This window comes from Eublepharis macularius, chromosome 2, assembly GCF_028583425.1.
Source record: "Eublepharis macularius isolate TG4126 chromosome 2, MPM_Emac_v1.0, whole genome shotgun sequence".
In the NCBI taxonomy this organism is placed as follows: domain Eukaryota; kingdom Metazoa; phylum Chordata; class Lepidosauria; order Squamata; family Eublepharidae; genus Eublepharis; species Eublepharis macularius.
The window spans coordinates 6,183,489-6,204,261 of record NC_072791.1 but is presented as its reverse complement, the minus strand read 5'-3'; the positions used below and the strand labels follow the sequence as shown (position 1 = coordinate 6,204,261).

Sequence of the window (20,773 nt, the reverse complement as noted above, 5' to 3'; positions counted from 1 at the left end):
TAAGAAACCGAGTAAAGCTATGTCTGCAGACAGGCGGTGCTTAGAATGCCAAGACATCCCTTCAAGTCCACTGGTAGTCCAGGGGAAATCTGCAAATCACTCAAGTTGTCACACAAATGTCGAATATGAATATTCATTTGCCTGGCATGGCTATTTAGGGAAGCTCAGGGGAAGACAGTGCGTGCAGAACTCTGGAGAGAAATCGATGCAGTATGGGGCCAGAACCAATGAAAAATCCCTGTGCAAAAAAGACCTGATAGAAAATGTGAAGTTTTGTGGTGGGAGAAAATCTTGCTTCCTTGCTCAAAACAAGCCTCACGCATGATAAGATCTCTCTTTGCTGAACTGCAGACACTGTGCATTCCTCTAGCTGATGACCGGGCGCTTCGGAAGCAGAAGCCCTCTCTGCTCCCAGTGTACTCCTTGCATTCTATGAATTCCACAAGGGCAGCATTTCCTTCATTCCCTGTGAACCCCACGTTGCAGGGCCTTGTGGGATTAAGACTGCCTTCAGACTGGCTTCCAGAGTCTAAGAAATCGAGAACAGCGCTTCAAGAACACAAGATCAGCAGAAAGGCTGCCAACTCTTGCTGGTCTATGTAAAGAAAAGCTCCAATGTCTTTGTACAGTTTTCCATCAATGGACTCTCCAGTTATTAGAACGGTAACCCTTAGTTCTCCCAGTTATTTTTGCCATCAGCAAGGATGAGTTTTAAATAGATAAAATCTGCACCTTCTTATGCGCTTGTGACTGCAGCATTTCAAAGATTATAGTTCTGTTATATGCACAATGTCCCTTCCATTCCACAGGGCATAATGGCTCTTTCAGAGAATAAACGAGCGCTATATAAAAAGGGGCGCTCTGCTGCCAGAAAGCTGTCACACTGTGCCAGTAAAAGACCCCTCCCCCTTTTCTGACTGACTGTCCCTTCTTTAATGTTTGGAGGAGATCAAACGGCAGCGCTGCAATTCAAGTACATCCCTTGGCTAGGTTTGCAAAGATCCACCAAGCAACCGTTTTAAGAACTGCTACTGCTCTACTAATACAAATCTGCTTTATGCAATCGGTATCTTGGCTGTCTTTTCTCCATACCCTCCATGCATCTGACGAAGAGAGCTGTGGTTCTCGAAAGCTTCTGCTACAGTAAAGTTGGTTAGTCTTAAAGGTGCTACTGGACTCTTTGCCATTCTGCTACTACAGACTAACATGGCTAACTCCTCTGTATCTGCTGTCTTTTGCTATCCTATGTTGATCTAATCAGGGCTTCTGCAGCACAATGGGGGTGATCCTAAACAGGTCTACTAAAAAGCAAGTCCCACTTTAGTCAACAGGGCTTAGTAAATTGTTGGTGGCTCTGTAGCCAATGTCACTTTAGAGGGAAACCAGTGGTGAGAACGTACAGCAGGGGTACTCACTTGGTGGCTCCTGGGAAGCCGTATTGGCAGTTAAAAGTCAAACAAAAAAGCAACATTTACTTCCATCTCTGGCACCACGCCTGCACTACATGGAGGCTTGCTTCAAGGTGGAATCCACCCACCTGCCAGCAACAAGCCCCCTCCAGGCAAGGCCTTGCCCAGTTTTCTGAAACACGGGGAAGGCGTCACACTGGGGAACAGGACTTAGAAGAGCCACAAGCAGCATGTCGAAGGGCCACCTGTGGCTCCCAAGTCACTGCGTATCACTGACAAAGAGCATTTGAAGAAATGTGTAAATATCATGGAGGAGATGCGCCACATATAAATCAAAGAACTTGTTCAGGGGGGAAAATTAAAAGTCAAGCTAACTTAATTTTTCTCACTCCCTCAAAGGAATCACGCTTCCTGTAGCCATCCACAGAGGTCTAAGGAGCAGAGAGAGAGAGCAAACGAGTTCTGGTTTCAAAAACGTTCCGCTTTTTTGATTCTGAAAAAGGCTACATGAGCTATCTAACTGCACTTTACGTCTCTTGCTTCAACTGATGTCTATGGACTAACCGCATTCAAATGGAAACGAACCTACCCAGTTGACAGTTGAACAAGAAGTTCCAAGCTGTTCTTCGGAATCTGATCAGAGCAAAAGTCTGAAAGGAACAATTAAGGCTGCAGATTTCACAGCCTCGAGTTCCTGATCACAGACCAAAGCCACAATTAAAGATTATTAATGGGAGAGCAAGAGGAACACAGTTGTCTTAAAAGGCATGAAATATTAACGGCATGTGGGGAAAGGGAGAAATACTTCGCTCTGGGTCAGAATGCCGGACACCCTGCTTCCTGCAAAGGCCGCACAAACAACCCGACCCCCACAACTGGAGCATAAATAGGTATGCAAGACAAGAACCAACCTCTTGCATTGTGTGGGTGATCAAGCTGGCAGCTGGAAGGACAGGCAAAATGGGAGAAAGCCAAAGCCAGGCAGATGGCTCCAATGCATGCAGGTACTGGGGAGGGCTACATGCTCCGGTTCGCTGCTCCTGCAACGCTCTTGATCTAAAATGCCTATTAGTGTGAAAAGGCATGGCCGCTCACAAAAGAACAGTAAAGCCACACACAGATCAAACCTTTGTAGGCCATGTTAATGTCCCTGAAATAGTTCATTAGCTCAGTGCTCAATCACTAATACGACCAGAATTCCTGCACCAATGGAAAAATCATGTTTCAACCACCTTGATAATTTTTGGTTTCAAGTGTACCAGGGAATAACAGTTTACACATGGCACCATCAGAATACGTTGCAATTCACAGAGTGGCAAAGCAAAATAGATCATCCCTGGCTCAGGGAACAGACAATATAATTTCCAACAGTGGGGAAGTGGAGGAAGGGCTCAGTGGTTGTTACTAAGTGATCTTCAGTTTGGGCCTGAAGAAGCAACAAGTCACCCAAGAGAAGACCAGACTATACTTCTGACCACCTCTGAGAGCAACACGTGCCCACCTGCAAACTGCAAACCCCTCTTGACAGTGAAGTACCTGTTTGTTCTTGTATTTCTTCAGGTATCTTGGGGAAACCAGACATTCAGGATTGATGTCCAGGTTGACCTGTTCGGTAATTATCTGTGGATCTGGGTTCAGGTGCTGCATTTTCAGAAAAGACAAGATGTTCTGGACTTCTAAATTGTAGGAACTGTCTGCCATGGTCTTGCCCTTGGAGGCTAGACGACAAGCTGCCATCCAGTGAGCATACTGCTTTTCCTGCAATCGAAAGGCAAGAAGAGAGAGTCGTGAGATGGGGCCTTTGTTCATTTCATCCTCTTTCCAACAATTCTTTAGTAGATTCAGTGGTTAGAAAAGCAAAAAAACTGGACACATTTGGGAAGGAGCCAAGGTAGCAGCAACACGAATGGACCCAAAAGCCCAAAGGAAAACAAGGGACAGGAGACCAAAGGGTAAGACATGAACGTACTGAAGATGAGAGCATTACAATGCTAGCTTTTGTTTCATCGCGTAGCACTTGAATGAATGCGGATTCCGGCAAGAGTGGATGCCACACAGGGAACTTCGAATTGGTTACCGCAGAAAACCTAAGGGATAAGGTATGTTTCCAGACACTTCTAAACACTTTGCCAAGATGAAATAAATACTGAATTATTCCAATTGAACAATAATCAGATATATGGCAGAGCCAATTGTAGGCCTTCCTGGACAGGAAAGATCTTGCCACTGTAGTACATGTCCTGGTAACGTATATATTAGACTGCTGCAATACGCTTTATGCAGGGCTGCCCTTGAAGACGGTCCAGAAGTTTCAGCTGGTACAGAATGCTGTGGCTAGAATACTGACTGGAGTGGGTCATACGGACCATATCACTCCAGTCTTGTTCCATCTGCACTGGCTCCCAATTTGCTTATGGGCCCAATTCTAGGTTCTGACGTTGACCTCTTAAGCGCTATACGGATTGGGACCAGCATACCTTAAGGATGGACTTCTCTCATATGAGCCTGCTCATTCCCTCTAGTCGTCTTTGGAGGCCCTGCTTCAGGTGTCTCCACCATCCTAGGCTAGACAGGTGGCAAGTCGAGAAAGGGCCTTCTCAGCTGTGGCACCAAAACTTGGAAACTTCCTCCCCAGGGAGCTTCGTCTGTCTCCCTCTATTACTATCTTCCGACTTTTTTGCTTTGTCTGGAATACCCCAAATAACTGTTACTTGCCCTGCTTGTTCTTTGTGTTGCATATGTGTGTATGTTTTCTGAATTTTTTTTAAAAAAAATATTTTAAACATTGTTTTAAAACATTGTTTTAAAATATTTTAAACATTGTTTTAAATTGTCAGAGTTTTAATGTTTGCCATCTTGGGGACCATATTTTGGGCAGAAAGGTGGCTTACAAATGTTTTTATTATTGGCGTTATTATTATTGGACCTGTACCAATATTAAAGAAAATGTTTATAAGATGATATATAGATGGTACCTAACGCCGAAGAAAATAGCATATGGGAACAACAAAATGTCAGACAAGTGTTGGAAATGTAAAAACCATGAAGGTTCATTATATCATATGTGGTGGACCTGTGAGGTAGCAAAGCAGTTCTGGGGAGATACTACAGAAGCTATGACTGAAATTTTACAAATCCCAATAAATAAGAACCCAGAACTGTTGTTGCTAAATCTGAAATTAGAAGAGATTCCCAGGCAACAAAGAACTTTATTATTCTATATGACAACAGCGGCAAGAATTTTATATGCTCAGAAGTGGAAGACGCAAGAAGTACCATCTATTGAAAATTGGATACAAAAATTGCTGTACATGGCAGAAATGGATAAAATGATGAGAAAGTTGAGAGAACAGAATCCAGAAGAATTTCTTAATGACTGGGGTAAACTAAAACAGTATTTGGAAAAGAAGTGGGACGTAAAGGGACAATTATGGTTGTTAGATAACTATTAATTTTTTCAGAAAGGAGGAGATACTGATCTTTACAAGAGAAGAGAGGAGGTTAAGTTAGAAACATAATGTAACTGATAGTTTGATGTTAGGTTTTGTTTAATCTAATATATATTATCTATTTTACTAGTGTGTTAAGATAGTTAAGAATAGAAAAGGGGATATAAGTAGATTTAGACAGCGGGTTGGAAAACTGTTGGAAGTCTTAGATTAAGGGGGGAGGGAAAAGGGTGGGAGAATATGGAAGTGAGGGTTTTAATTGAAAATCTGTAATATTAATTTTTACTCACCCAATAAAAATTTTTTAAAAATAAAAAAATGTTTTTATTATTCATAACGCTGTTATTATTTCATAGCACGAAAGTAAACGTTTCCCCAAAGGTGGAAGAAGGAATTCAAAGAAAAAAAATAACCACTTACAGCATCTGGAGAATGTGCTCAGGAGAGATCCTTGTCTGACGCACCCCACCCTCCAAATCAATAGTACAACTTGTCAGGTTATGAGTAAGGGTGCTGTGGGGAAGCCCGAATGCGCCCCAAAACTGCAGAAATGCCGCCGTTCACACTTACGTTATCACAACGGAGCCAAATTTCATTCATGCCCTCAGCCACTGGGATGAGAAGTTTGATGTTAAACTTCTGACCAGAAATGTTGACATCAGGAGTCACCTCGCAGCCTACAATAAAAGAAGAGAGCTCGAGATTACGCTTTGCCTACAGGTATGGCTGATAGTTCAACACGTGCAGGGAGAAACCGTCCTCTGTTTAGTACTGGGTGGTTTGGTTGGGGACGGGGGTACAAAGGGAGAGAAGACAAAGCAGGCTTTCAGCAAAGGGTTAACCGGGCCTTTAAGCAAAAAGGGGGAAGGATACTTGTGCATTCTCATATGGGTTGGGACGTAAGAGATAATAAATGATCATAAGAATATTGAGAACTGCTTTGCTGGATCAGACCAACGGCCCATCGTTCCCAACATCCTGTTTCCACACATGTCCAGCCAAATTCCTTGGGAAGCTCATAAGCCACGGCACGGCACAATAATCCATGTACACCCCCCGCCCCACCTCGGCACACAATTCTTCGACTGGAAAAAACTACTAAACAATGCTCAACTTGTTGCTTAAGAGATGCTGAGGGATACTGAGCCGGCTTGGGAGCTATCCTCTGACCGGCAACCTGATCTCTTCTCCCCCACCCCCTTCGGAATCTGGATACAATGGAATTGGACTCAGCAGGTGACCAGAGGCACTCCACGGCCAGCCTGCAGGCACGGAGAGAAGTGAAAACCAGCAGAATATGGGAAAATCCAGTTGTAAGGGAGACTATGGAGTCGGAGGGGAATCATCCTGCCCTAACACTGGTTGCTTTATGAAAAAAGTGTCTGGGTCGAGAGACTGGGGTTTAGATTAGCATCTCTAATCACATGTTCAGCTGGTAAACAGTACTGAGCTGATCTTTAAAAAAAGCATTCAAAGAATTTAATTCAGCCTTTATATGACAGACAACAGAATCACCCCCTTTTCCTTGATTAGCCCCCTTCTTCTTGGAATGCAGGATAGCACAGGTAAGCATCAAACCCCCACTGACCATGGATACGGCACAGGGCAGCATCATCAGGCATCTCTCTCTGGCAGATCTGACTGCCTTTGGAGAGCCACGCCTGGTGCGGGTTTAGGATGTGGGAGCAGCGGGCGCAAATCCCCATTCAAACTGAGAGCCAGTTGGGTGTAGTGCTTAAGAGCGGCAGGACTCTAATCTGGAGAACTGGGTTTGATCCCCCGCTCCTCTGCTTGAAGCCAGCTGGGTGACCTTGGGTCAATCACAGCTCTCTCAGAGCTCTCTCAGCCCCACCCACCTCACAGGGTGACTGCCCTGAGGATAATAATAACACTTTGTAAACCGCTCTGAGTGGGGCATTAAGTTGTCCTGAAGGGCGGTATATAAATCGAATGTTGTTGTTATTCTACTATGGAAGCTCACTGGGTGACCTCAGTCAGTCTCTCTCAGACTAACTCACCTCACAGGGTTGTTGTTGGGAGGATAAAATGGAGGAGGAGGGAACAATGTGGCGAACCCCCTTGGTTTTCTTTTGGGGAGAAACTCGGGGTATAAAGAAATAAAAAAAATAAATGTATATCTTATCTCAAGGGCTCCAGTTAGGCTGACTGATGGGCAAATTGGTCATCCCCCCAACATTTTTTTTTTTTTTGCTGAGCAGGGAATCTGACACATTGCAAGACTGTAATCCACTGAAATCACAGTAGCTAGGAGTGCTGTTAGACATGGGGGAGGTGTTAAGATTTGGCAGATGAATAGTACAGAAGGCTGCCTATGGAATAGCCACGACAGGAGAACTCGCGTCAAATTTCTCCACAGCTGAAAGTATGTATTAATTCAAAAGCATGAAGAGCAGAAAAGCTAGGCTCCCCTAAGATGTGCATAGGTGTGAAGGTTATGTACTTGGGCCACTGCATACCTGCATCTGTCTGAATGCCGGTGTACAGTTTGGAAATAAATACAGAAGTAAAGTTTGATTTACAGTCACTGGGGCTTACTTCCACATAAGGGGTGCAATCCAGAGAATTTTAGGCCTGACAAATCCTGCTGCCATATATTTCAGTGGGATTTTAATGGGTGTACCTCACAGGGACCTTGATGCGCATAAGTTGTGACGGGCATGCAATTCTTAAAAAAAACTTCCTTTTCAGTTGAGGAATTCAGTTGCATTTGGCCTCCCTGCCAAATTTAAGAATCCAGACACAGTTTTAACTAGCAGTTTGTTGGGAGTCACTGAAATAAAAATGACCCTGACGTAGTCTGGACTTGAAACCACAAGGAAAGGAAAGGCAAAAATGTTTTAATAAATAAGAAGATTGCAGGCTTCGTGCTTAGAACCACACTATAAAGGCTTTTAATACAAAGCAGGCAATAAGAAATCAATTTTCTTGCAACACGGAAGTCAATTTTAGGCCTCTTTCAGCTCTTCTTGCAGGATTCTTTTAAAGCTCAGTCAGCAACAGCTTTGTTAAAAAGCTCCCAAAAAGGTATTCCATGCTGCCCTTCCCCAGCTCACATCCTCGTAGCTATAGTCTGAGGTCATTTGGCAGCTGTTCTGCTTCTGCCTCGAAGGCTTTAAAAAAAAAAGGGCTATCAGTGGTGCCTGTCATTTCACAACCCTCCAAGATGGAACATTTTATTGCTGAATACAAGAAGAGCGGGTAGTCTTTAGGAATGTCAGATGCAGCACACATTCCTTGCAATGGGAACAAAGCATGTGTGTGCGCGCATTGGGCGGGGGGCGGGAATGTCTCCAATAAAGAAGAAATTCTGCAACTGTTAATGAATACCACTGGCTTCAGTTTATGAATCTGTATCCCCCTTTATTGCAGAAACACAGATATTGCATCATTTGCTTTTGCTTCACTCTGCTCTACATTCTGCATGCGAAGAATATGACCGTTCCAGAAGTACGAAAGGACCTGAGATTGCTTTTTATTGCATCAATACAGATTAAGGTTTTACCCTTAAATATACAGCCACCTAATCTTTAGAGATTGTGCTCATTGCAGCAAACGGTGGCTGTGTACTCCACGCTGTGCTTCCTTCTGGCCGTTGAAAACCTCAAAAAGGCTTATTCAAAATGCAAAGAGACTGCCCAGAAGTTCTGCCGATCCTCACGGGAGAGCAAGAAATAACCAGCCCTGCCTTCTTCACTGCCCCCTCGTGTGAGAGAACCACTGCTGCTACATATCAGCTCCAGTGTAAAGGAAACTGTGCCCTTGCTCTGGAGGTGGGACCAGAAACAAATGAGCTGTTGTACTTGAGCAGGAACGTGAGCCACCGTCCTGATATATACCACACTGTGTCAAAATTAAGCGGAGCGTTTTTGGGTATGCTGCACATAATAAAGCATCCACCACCTTTTCCAATGTTATCTCAAGCAGACAAACTACAGGAGACAACCCAAGGTTGTTTGTGTTCCTTACCTCTCAAGTTCATCTGGTGAGCTGGAGTCCCACTGGATTCTTCTTTGCTCTTGTAACAAGAGATTGACGTATCTTTGAAGGTGCACCAATACTGCTTATAGCCCTTGAGTGTCAGTTTCTTTGGCCTGTCAAATAAATTCTCTGTTACTAGGAGGTCTGGCAGTGGGGTTCAGAGCACAAATGTACCACTGAAAGAAACAGTCTGTCATAGAGAGACATGTTCAAATCTTCACTTAGCTGTGAGGCTGACCTTGGGACCATCAGTCAATTCTTTTCTCCCTCCCCCTTCTCTCTCTAGGGGTGTGTAGCAAAAAAAATTCGGGTTTCCCGCTTCAGGAAACCCGAAGTGAGACAAAAATTCATAAATAAGGGATTTCCAAAGCGGCAAGCTGCTTTGGGAATCGCTTATTTAACCCACTTTGGTGTGCTCCATAAAGACTGGGAGCACACCAACAAACTTCCCTGGCCCAGCTGCTTATTTCACCCAATGGGAGGGGGTTCCCTCCTCCTCCTCCTCCCATCAGGAGAAATAAGTGGCTGGGGGGGAGGTAGTTTAAATCCCACTGGCTTCAGCTGTCTGGCGGAGAACTCCCCACCAGACAGCTGATTGGGAGGGTTAAAATGCCCCTTTCTGTGCCACTGCGCAGCGGCACAGAAAGGGGGTATTTAAAACCCTTGACCTGAAGCTCCCTGAAGCGATACAAACCGCTTTGGGAATCTTTGATTAGGGGTTTCTGAAAAAGGTCCAGCATGCTGGGGCCGTTTCGGAAATCCTGAATATTTGCAAATGGGGTCCGATTTGGGTATTTTTCCCAACTTGGAAACCCGAGTGTGCCCCATTTAAATACAGTCACAGCCTTGGTCCTTCTGCTCTGCTGCATATGGAGCTGTGGGGTGTGCTCTGTGTTTACTCGAAGAATGTGCTTCCTGTAGGTACTGGTTGCCAAGCCATCCTCTCCAGTTTTGCTTTCTGTGTCAGCACCAAACAAGGCCTTCCTCCAGCTGTCTGCTTCCTTGTGTTTCAGAAATCTTACTGCACAGCCTAACTTTCTTCTTTTCAATCCTGTTGCTCCGTTTTAAAAGTTTGCTATAATTGGATCCTGGTCTTCCTCCAAAGCCAGGGAAGCGAAAACACAGTTAGCCCGTTTTAAGCAAACAGCCATCCTCAGGTTGAGCTGAGAGAGGGAGCGTGACTTGTCCAAGCTACCCAGTGAACTTCATGGCTGAATTTAAACGTGGTTCTCTCTAGTCTAGCATTCTGTCCGCTACACAATACTGGCTTTCGCTTTAAAAACTGGGGTATGGGCAATACTTAGCTTAAAGGAATGTACAACAAGCAAACATATCCAAGGAACAACAGGAAAGCAGTTCTATGTCCAAAATATAAAAAGATGGTACAAAAATATCTAGCTGTTGCATGCAGCCAGGACAGGACTTGGTGTTTTTCCAAGTAAGATCACAGTGCAGAAAACCAGTTCATGCTGTTTCTATACTCTTTCCTTGCAACTGCTCCCCCCGACTTTGTATACCTCTCCTGCAATCCCCCCCCAACCCCCGGTCATATCTTCTTGTCATATCCTTAATATGATGGGTATTAGTTTACAAGAGACAGCAACAGCTGCCAAAACGTTTGTCAAAGGCCAGACACAACTGTTTCCAGTTTCCACATGCCTTAATCCAAGATAACTATTCCTTTCTCCCTCTAAAATAAGAAGTCTGTCTTAAAATCAAAATAAATCTGACTGAAGAACAGCTCGACTTGCCTAAAGCTGGTCATTTCTGGCAGTTTGAACAGAGCAAAGCTGGATGGAATTATGCTTATTTATTATCCCCCCCCCCCACACTCCTAAATTCCAAGAAAGATACTTGAGTGATATTTCAAGCTGTAAACACATCCCTTAATTTGAGGACAGCTTGGTAAAGAAGAGATTACTTGCAGGAGTTAATGAGCCCCCCAGATTAAATTATTATTTATCCCATTGCTGGATCACTCAAAGCAAAGCATTTGCAATACGGAGAGAGTGCGTGTGATTATTATTACTGAGGAAGATGCACTCTGCACATGCTCAAAGGTACTCTTCTTTTGCTGCCTCACAAGTTCCAAGGCGAAGCCTTGGCATTAAACACTAAGTTTTTCGCCAGCAGAAAATATTTATGTGATCTTCAACACTGGAAGAAATATACTTCCTAAGCAGTTGCTCTGGAAGCTACTTCAGGTTGTAAGGCACAGCTGAGGAGTTCTCATCTCAGGACCCCAGGAAAGGCGCCCTGAAATCGCAGGGATTGCTTAACCTCAGATGTCTCCCCGGACCTCCAGACAGCACTTACTTGAACACTTTAATGTAGTCGGCAAGCTCAGGGATCGAAGTGATGTCGCCCTGGGAACGAGAGAACAGCTGTTACAACCCGTGAGCCAGAATCGAGACTCAGCGCTCGGAAGCGTGGGCTGGGGAGGGGTGCTTCGGGGACAGTGATTCAGCTTATTGAAACAGCGACGCCCCTGCTCAAGGAGAAAACGGCCTCATGGAAATGACAGCAACGAGGCCTCCGAGGGGCCACAGGCAAGAGAACGCTGGGCAGAAAATGAAGAGAAATCAAGAGGAAAGGGGTGGCACAAGCAGTTTAATAAACAAGGGTACGTATTTCATTTATTCAAATCGTCTGTCATTCTGATTCTTTCAAGCAGGTCCCACTTGAGCTGCGCTGGCAAGGTGTTCAATGGTATGCTTTAGCACTGGGCTGTCACCTCCCCGCAACGTTTTATAGATTCCAGGGAACTCTTCCTTCCTGGTCCCATTCAGGAATACCACAAGCTCCTGAACGGGGTTACCTCAGTGCTTAGTTCTCATGGCCCCTTCTTACATGCCCAGGGTAAGGCCGATCGCTACCATGGGGTCAGGTAGCAATTTTCTCCAGGCCAGTTTGGCTAGGGATCCTGATGGAGTTCTGCCATCTTCTGGGTCACTCTGTGTGTGTGTGGGCGGGGGGAGGTATTTGTGAATTTCCTGCATTTTGCAGGGGGCTGGACTAGATGACCCTAGAGGTCCCTTCCAGCCCTCTGATTCCATGATTCTAAGCTCCTCAGGTATGGAAGCTTCGGACTGGCACCACATGCCATGAAACATGCCATGAAACAAGCTTGAGATACCCGGAGGCTTGTCGGGCGGGGAGGTCCCCCTCGGGGGCTCCCGGTTGCTGTTCTCCACCTGCACATTCCATTCTCCTCCCAGTCTTCCAGCTCCTTTCCACTTTGTCCGGAGGGACTTTTCATCTGCCCCCGCGGTTTCAGCGGGAATCCTCACTGTACTGACTGAAGACAGCTCATAAGAGAACTCTTGGGATTCTTCCCTTTTCTGAGGATACACATGCTACTCGGTGTTGTAACACCTTGCTGTGTGTGATTGATTGTGATGATATTATAGTGATTACGATGTTTTAGAATTTCACATGTTGTATTCACTCTTGTATATTACTTTCAAATTCACTAAATTATTTTTGTGAACATTGTGTGAAGAATTTAGTTCACTGCATCAGTGCTCATTTGTGTTTTTTGGCAAGTTTGGGTGGGTGAGCATCTTTGATAGCCTCTTTTGGTTTGACCACATGCCTTACGGCAGAATGAGTAGAAGATAGCTGAACACCCCAGTTACTGCTGGCTTCAGACTTCGTGCTAAGAATGATGACTGGTTGGCCTTGATAATGTCCTGCAAAGCAATTCTGCTCAAGAACCTGTCTGCGACGTCAACGTCACTTGGCACAGACCGGCTGTTTAATTATGAAGACCTTGGTTAAGCACTCTTGCGTTATAAATGCAGCTCATCATCAATGGACCGCGAGGATTCAAGAACAAGTTCTAAGGAAATGAAATCAGCCCACCCCCGTGTTAGTGTTTGCACTTGCTCATTTCTCTGTACAGTGCCTAAAATAGCAGATCTGGCTTTAACGGTGGCGAACGGTGCTTCAGGGGTTGCAGCTGAGCTCCAGCCCACTCCTCTGGCAACAGATGCTGCCCGTTCTTTTTTTCTTCTTCACAGCTGCTGAGCAATCAGAAGCCCATGTCGACAGGCCCTTGCTGCTGCTGCTGAGGGCATTCCTTGAAATTTTAGAACTGAATGGATACAGATTCAAACAGCTCTCCAGTTTCAGACAAAAGAATTCCACCAGGTTGCAATCAGAGCCTTGCCTTGCTTGGCCAGCGGAGAGTTTTCTTTCTCCATCTGTCCAAATATGTATGCCTTTCCAGAGGCAGGTTTCTCAGCGTCTGAAATGTGGGAGGGGCAGGGCTCGTAGCGGACGGGTAGAGCAGGAGCCCTTTTGGCTGAGCCTTCCGGCTCTTCCTGACTGCAAAAGAGATAGGGGAGGGGGTGTTCTGTGACCCTGGGACCTTCCCCTCTCTTCCAGTCCTCTCCCTGGCTTGAGGAGAGGCCCTGGGTAGTTCCTCCTCAGCCAGCTCCCGAGGCTTCTTCACAGAGGCCCCCATGAACACACACATTTATTTATTTACAAAATTTATACCCTGCCCTTTTGCCCGCATTAGGACCACCAAGGCGGCTGACGGATTAAAGGCATGCATCTTAAAACCAAACAGAAACCCGCGAACACATGAAGCTGCCTTTTAGTGAACCAGACTCTCGGTCGATCAAGATCAGTCTTGTCTCCTCCGTCTGGCAGCAGCAATCCGGGATCTCAGGAAAGAGGTCTTTACTATCACCCTATGATCCCTTTAATTGGGAGATGCTGGGGATGGAACTGGGGACCTTCTGCATGCAAAGCGGCTGCTCTGCCACTGAGCCACAGCCCCTCACCATCTCAGCCTCTCACAAGAATTGCACCCCTTGTGAGATTCTGGGCGGGCGGGGGTGGAGACCTGTCAATCTTTCCCTACCCTGCCCCTGCCCTGTGTCCCAGGAAATGTGTTTTCTTGCCCCACGTCAGGCTAGCTTTGTTGGGCCGGCCGACCGTGAGCTATGCATTGGAAGGAGGTGGTCTCGTGCTGTCCACCCAACACGAGAGTGAGAGGACTGCACCCTAGACTAACCCCACCTCCACTTCCTCCCAACCCCAAGTTTTGGAATCCCTTGGTAACAATTCTGAGAGGAAGCCTAGAAGCGGAGATGCATGCTCTTGAGATGTCAACTCCAAGTTTGGCGCACTGCATTTATTGGGACATACATAATCCTCGATCGGGACAATCTCCTGCTCAAGCCCTCCTCAAAATGAACAGAGTTGTGCATAAACTGGTGACTGCAGCACAGCTCCCGTTTGTTTCATTCATGTTTCCACAGAAGGAACTGCAGCTCAGATTTAATGTGACATTACACTAAAGGCCTGGAAGGGAAAGGGGAAAAAGAAGGCCTGCAAATATCAGCTCAATGCTTTAACAAGAATAACAGGATTTTAGTCCAGGGGTACCTTAGAGACCAACAAGATCTTCAGGGTGTAAGCTTTCGAGAGTCAAAGCTCTCTTCATCAGACACAAGTTAACCAGAACGTCCTCCTTTTAAAGGGAAGAATGCAAAACCTGGAGCTCTAGCCGTGGGACTATAGCCGGGTGCCATGCTTCCTGTATCACCGGTGGGGAGAACTGTTGGGACTACTCTCTCATGACCTTCCGCACTCCCACTGTAGAAGGCCTGAGGGTAGTGCTAACAATTCAGTGAGGATCAAGTGACAAAACAGGCCAAGAAGGTTCCACCTAGTCCAATAAAGCTGCTGCCTCTGGCCTGGATACTCAACAACTCAATGTTTAGCTACAAGATGAACAGGTCTTAACTACTCACCCTACTTGCCCCCTCTGTAAATGCTTGCCTAAAGACGACTGGCCCTGAAGTTTTAGCAGAGGAATGCTCTACTTAGGGCGGGACTAAGTCCTTGCCAGCTCTTACCAGAATGGTCGATGTCTTCCCACCTTCCAGAGTTATTTCCAGGTCGGAAAGGGCAGCATCGACTTCATCCACCTCTTTGTCACTGTTGTTCAAGTGATTTTCGGAGGACATGATTGATAGCTTATTGATGTGGTACTGAAACGCAAGTAGGAAAAAGCCAGGAATCACTCAACAGACAGAGGAGAAAGCCAAACAAAGACTGCTGTGGCAGAAACCGTACTTTAGCAAACAGAAGAACATGCATACTCAAACCCTAAGGCCATTACTGACTCTCAAAACTCTCTCTCCTCCCCTCTTTATATGTGGCATGAACCACACCTGGAGAATATCTGTAGGGAAAGGAGATTTTCTTCCAAGTGTCATCCAGGCCTAACAACAGATCTAGATACGGGTGATGCTTAGGTTGTGAGCGGAAAAGACTGCCAAGTTTCCACTCCTTCTGCCCACCAAGCACGTCCCTTCTCTCCTTGCCACTTGCAGTGCATCTGTTTATGTTGGCATGGCCATAAGGTTCTGAAACTCTTCTGTGAGAAAGCCTGGAGGCCACGTGGGAGGGCACATCCCTGCTGCCATATCTGCCCATTAACGTATTTTACCACCAGAAGATACAAACATGGCACAGACATGTAAATTTTCCTGTTTTCTTTCTTTTATCTATACCCCATCGCTCTCCTACAATGGATCCAAGGTGGCTTCTAATGATATACTTAAAACCAGCAATGGGCTAAAACTACATGCACAAAGGTACCGGCTGGATATTAGGAAAAACTTTTTCACGGTCAGAGTAGTTCAAAAGTGGAATCAGCTGCCTAGGGAGGTGGTGAGCTCCCCTTCACTGGCAGTTTTCAAGAAGAGGCTGGATGAATACTTGTCAGAGATGCTTTAGGCTGATCCTGCACTGGGCAGGGGGTTGGACTAGATGGTCTCTATGGACCCTTCCAACTCTATGATTCTATGATTCTATGATATCCAGAATAATTTAAAATGCTGTATATCAAAATATATTAAAAATAAGCAACATTATAATAGTTCACTTGGGAGTCCTCTCAAAGTGAGCAAGATTCGAGTCCAGGAGCATCTTAAAGACCAACAAGATTTCCATGCACCAGCTTGTGGAAGTCAAAGCTTCCTAGAAATCTTGTCGGTCTTCAAGGGGCCACTGGGCTTGAATCTTGGCCTTCTGCCACAGAACAACTCAGCCATCCCCCTGAACCTCTCAGATGAAGCACCCTCACTAAGAGCGCTGCATAGAAGGTCTGTCTTACAATGTTTCCAACAGCTCAGAAGAAAGGGATCTTTCTCAACATACTCCAACGGATGCTTTATCTGTGGGCCGCTACAGGGAAAGACGGCAGCTGTCCTAATTTGTTGGCACGAGGGATAACTGGGGGATAACTGCAAAATTAATTCAAGCAAGATTGGGATTGTCCAGATCGGCACCATCCCACGTTTCTAGTCCTCCCATTTCAGCTCTACAGCAAGAACACAATAAAATGGGGCTCTGGGTTCTTAACTCCAGGACTCCAATTATATTCCATGATGGGCGGCTCCCGTGGTGAGTGAACCATACCATCACATAGGTCAGAACAGCCAGTGAGGAAAATCTACAGAATGACATTTTACGGGACCAGACCCCTTTTTCCTGAACAGCAGCCCTAACGTATGGGCTGTTCTGATTGGCTTGGAAACTTCCTATGGGGAAATGGTTGCAGATATAGCACCAAAAAAATGCTGCTGACTGAACATTTCTGTGTATTTTTCCCGGGGAAGAAAGCAGGCTAGGATTTCCTTCAAATTGCCTAGCACTGCTGTAACTTAGTTACTATGGAAGGACATTATGTGAAAAAGGAACCTTATGTCATCTGCGGCCCCTCGTGTTCTCTCCCTATCGCTTATTCCTGGACAATTATTTTTCTGATGGCAGCTCAGTGTGTGTTTTTGATACTAGAAAGTGTGTAACTGCCTATCAAGTAATTTCTGCAAACAGTTCTAGAGTCAAATTAGAAATGGGGCTCTGCTATTAATATAATGAAGATTCACTGCAGGCTGCATCCTTAAGTGAGAAAATGAATTTAGGGTAAAAAAAAAATCTTTAAAGAATGAAGCCAACTGACAGACCTTGAGTCTACATCAGAAAGAATACTCTATGAGATAGCAGTCGGTGTTTCTAAGCATTGTATCTGTGTGGTAGATATGGCACATAACGTTGTGCAAAAAGAAATACATCTCTCTCTCTTATTCTCTCTCGAAAACCCAGGGATTATCACCAGCTGCTGAACAGGCTCAGCGCCAGGACCTCATGGTTCAGTAACCTAATGTACTTGTCATTTTTTTTAAAAGGCCAACAAAAATTAAAGATGGATATAAACATGTTTGTGAAAAATCATCCAAATTCCTTTGCATGAGGCATAGTAAGAGGCAATCTATTTTAAATTACCTAAAAAGGTTCAAGCAAACTCTGCCGGGTAGGAAACAAGCCAAGTTTTGTAAGAACAAAACGTTCCAGCTCCCGGAGGAATTACGGGGCAAGGCTTTTGAACACTCTGAGAGTAAGACGCCGAGAGCTCCCAACACTTTCTATGGACTCTGTATGAAAAGAGGGCCAAAAATTATTTCGGCTTGAGAGATTTTTAACGAGTCCGGATCTCTCCACTTACCTGCAATGCTGCAAACATCATCATCTCCTCCTCTGTGCACTCTATTTCCTCCAAGAGAATAGCCCATTTTGACTGTTCGTAGAGCTGGTTGATTCGGATCGCATCATACTGCGGGGACATAATCAAAGCAAAGTGTACGGCATCTCACCTAAGGAAGGTCTATGCCCATTTGCAAATGAAAGCCATGATAAATGAGCCATTAAGGACAAAAAGCCTTTGTTTTCTACTTGCCAATCCAATACTGTTGTTAATTTGGAATAGCCCAATTTGTTCACTTGCCAGAATAATCAATGACCTTGTCCCTAATCACATGGCCAATGATAACTTATAGTAAGTAACTTATAACTAGAGATGGGCACAAAACGAACCTCAGAACAAAATTCCGGACGGAACAGCTGGTTCGTAGTCAAAGAAACACACGTTCCGTAGGGCCGTGTTTTTACTAAACAAACGACTTTTTCCTACCGTTCCGTTGCTGGTTCGGGAAGCCAGACACTTTGCCGCCATGCAATCCATCGCCCAGGCAACGGTGGAAGTCTTTTGGTTGCCCCCAATCTGAGGCCTCCAGGCTTGATCGGCAGCTGCCCCTGCCAACTAGAGAGCTCCTATTCTGGCCCATCCAGCCAGGAAAAGCGGGGGGAGAGGCTTAGAATCTCTAAGGCAACTGAAGAGATGGGCCTTTAGCAGCCATGGCAACACCAATTTCTTCCTCCCAAACCATGTTAGGCAGGTCTTTCTGCCAACCAGAGTGCTCAATCTGGACTTTTTACATAAAAAGGGAAAGCTCTGTGCCTTGTGGTTTCAGTTTCTCCTGAGAGAGAGGAGGGCTTGCTGGAACTTGGATTTATTGCTGTTGGGAGGAATCTTTGGCCTGCACTTCTTGCTGCTGGAAAAGGGACTGAAAATCCTCTTTTATTTTCTCTTGCCTTTTCTTACTGGGGACAGGGGAGGTGTTTGGGAAAGGGTGCTTTTTTCCTCTTCCCCCGCCCCCCCAGCCTAGTCTTAGGCCTTTGAGGAGAACTGGGGTCTTGCTCGACTAAGTGAGTTTTATTTGCTTTTCTTTTTCTCCTCTGCTGTTTGGAGGGCCTCTCTTCTGGTTTGGATTCTGGGGGTTTGTGGTTCCCCTGCCCCAGGAAGCCTCACTTTTATTTGCTTGGAGGGTGGCTGGAGGAGAGCCTGCTGAAAACTCCCTGTGAGTTTGGGCTCTCTGAGCCTGAAGGGGCCAGTTCTGGGCTCCCTCAAACCGGTTCGCAAACGAGCTCAAGTTCGGCAAAGTTTGTGGTTCATGTTCCGTGAAACTGAACGAAGCAGGAGGTTCGGTTTTTCCTGGTTCGTGCCCATGTCTATTTATAACTTATAGTAGATCTATCTGGTAAATCTATAGTATAGTATATAATAAACCTACAGTTCTCTGATCAGGAATTAGCACTGGTTCTATGATACTGACACCAGCACCACAAAAAGGAACAAGGCTAACAGTGCTAACGGCTGCAAAACAGAATTAGCTGAACAAATACAGTTGCTTCCCAATCTTAAACTTTGCTCTGTTAAGTGTTGTCTTTTTCTGATTAAGAGTGCCTGCCTAATTAGAACTGCTCCCAAATACCTCTTCAAATGGTGATGGTGGGGAGGAGGAGAAGCATACTGGAAAGTTCTATGTTGTCTAATGCCAGTCCTAGAATTGCTTATGCTCTGTTTCAACATTTCTTCAACTCTGTATTGGATTCTGGCTAATGCTACGCCTTCGTAAACCTGTATTTACTTACCCTACGGCATTGTTTATGGAAATGTCCTTGATGTTGGTTGTACTAAACTCACACTATGTAATCTGCCTTGAGTCTCAGTGTGAAAGGCGGAATATGAATGCTATAAATAAACAGGAGGAGGACAGCTGCTTGTATTCAACCAAAGCTGTTTTGGGTATCACGAGTATGTTAATTCCACTCAAGCACGTGGAATAGCATCTTGCTCGGTGCTCCCAATTCATGCTTACTGAACAAAAAACACAGATAACACCTGAAATTTACCTAACAGTGCATCTAGCACTGGCATTCAGAAGTTTGCTGCCTCTGAATATAGAGGTTCTCTTTAGTCATTAGGGCTATCCCCCACTTAAAGCCATCTGTGCTCACAGTCACTACAACATCCACAGGCAGCAAATTTTAAGTGAATTAGTACTTTTGTTCAATTCTGCATCTATTACAAATCACCTCCTGGGGTAGACAATCCTAATTGCCCCCTTGTGGAAGTTCTGAGTTTCTCTATGTCCTATTTGTTAGTCCTCCAGAGCAACTCTTAGGCCATTGTGTGAAACAGGATGCTGGAGTAGATGGGCGTTGGTCTGATCCAACAGGGCTCTTCTTACATTTTGTGTGTGCTGCGCTGAAATCCTTGGAGAAAGGATTAGATAAAAATGCAATGGAGACTGAGATACTTGGGTCTGCACATAAAACTAATTTTTTTAAAAAGGACTCTTGAAACTGTTTGGTAGGAAGAATCAGGCAGGGATTCCATTTACAGGCCAACAACTGAATTCCGATGGGGTGTTACGCACATGCAGCACTATTTACACATGAGCAAGGTTCACATCGAGTAGCACCTTAAAGACCAACTCTAGGATGTAAGCTTTTGAGAGTCAAGCTCCCTTCATCAGATACAGACCTTGACTCTCAAAAGCTTATACCCTAGAATGACTTTGTTGGTATTTAAAGCGCTACTGGACTTGAACCTTGCTTATCTACTGCAGACCAACAGAGCTACCCACTTGAAACTGTTTATATGTATGATTCTTAATCTAGCTACAGATTTGCACAGATTTTGCTTCCATCCACCTGAACCGGTGTGCCAGTGTTTTATTTTACAGTGTGAAATTGATGCTAGCTGCAAAATTTTTGCCTGTTCTCATCACTACAGACAAAGTGCTTTAGATGAACATATGCAAACGGAATTATTCAGGAAAGTTTTTTAGATAGGAGAGCCCTGAATCAAAATGGTCCAGAGAGATACTTTGGAAAAGGGACAAGGACTGTGAACTGTTTGATGCTGTAACCTAATGCATTGTTTATGGGATGTTCCAGCTGTAGCCATATTGACTTACGCTATGTAATCCACCTTGAGTCTCCCTGAGAAAGGCAGACTATAAATAACAAAAATAAATAAAAATAAATCAACTTCATAAGGTATCCCCAAGTTTTAGTATTATGGGAGATGGAGAAAAAGTTCTATCCACTTTACCTCTTACATATTCCTATAAACCTCCATTATGTCCACCTTTATTCAACTTTTCTCTAAATTGAAAAGCCCCAGACTCTCTAGCCTCTCCTCATAGGAAAGATGCTCCAATATCTTAGTCATTTTGGTTGCCCTTCTCTGCGCTCTCTCCAGCT

General features: G+C 45.0%; 1 protein-coding gene across 6 annotated transcripts in view; it reads right to left on the bottom strand.

Annotated features, from left to right (window-relative positions):
* Positions 1 to 20,773, bottom strand: part of FERMT2 (FERM domain containing kindlin 2) — a 145,239-nt gene that overhangs the window by 7,019 nt on the left and 117,447 nt on the right. For all 6 annotated transcript variants that reach the window (XM_054970706.1, XM_054970705.1, XM_054970707.1 and 3 more), the window contains 6 exons: positions 17,388 to 17,495; positions 14,731 to 14,865; positions 11,174 to 11,223; positions 8,846 to 8,970; positions 5,429 to 5,535; positions 2,946 to 3,167 (listed from right to left, as the gene is read on the bottom strand). In XM_054970706.1, the coding sequence (XP_054826681.1) occupies positions 2,946 to 3,167; positions 5,429 to 5,535; positions 8,846 to 8,970; positions 11,174 to 11,223; positions 14,731 to 14,865; positions 17,388 to 17,495 (747 nt within the window). The remainder of the gene's footprint in view (positions 1 to 2,945; positions 3,168 to 5,428; positions 5,536 to 8,845; positions 8,971 to 11,173; positions 11,224 to 14,730; positions 14,866 to 17,387; positions 17,496 to 20,773) is intronic.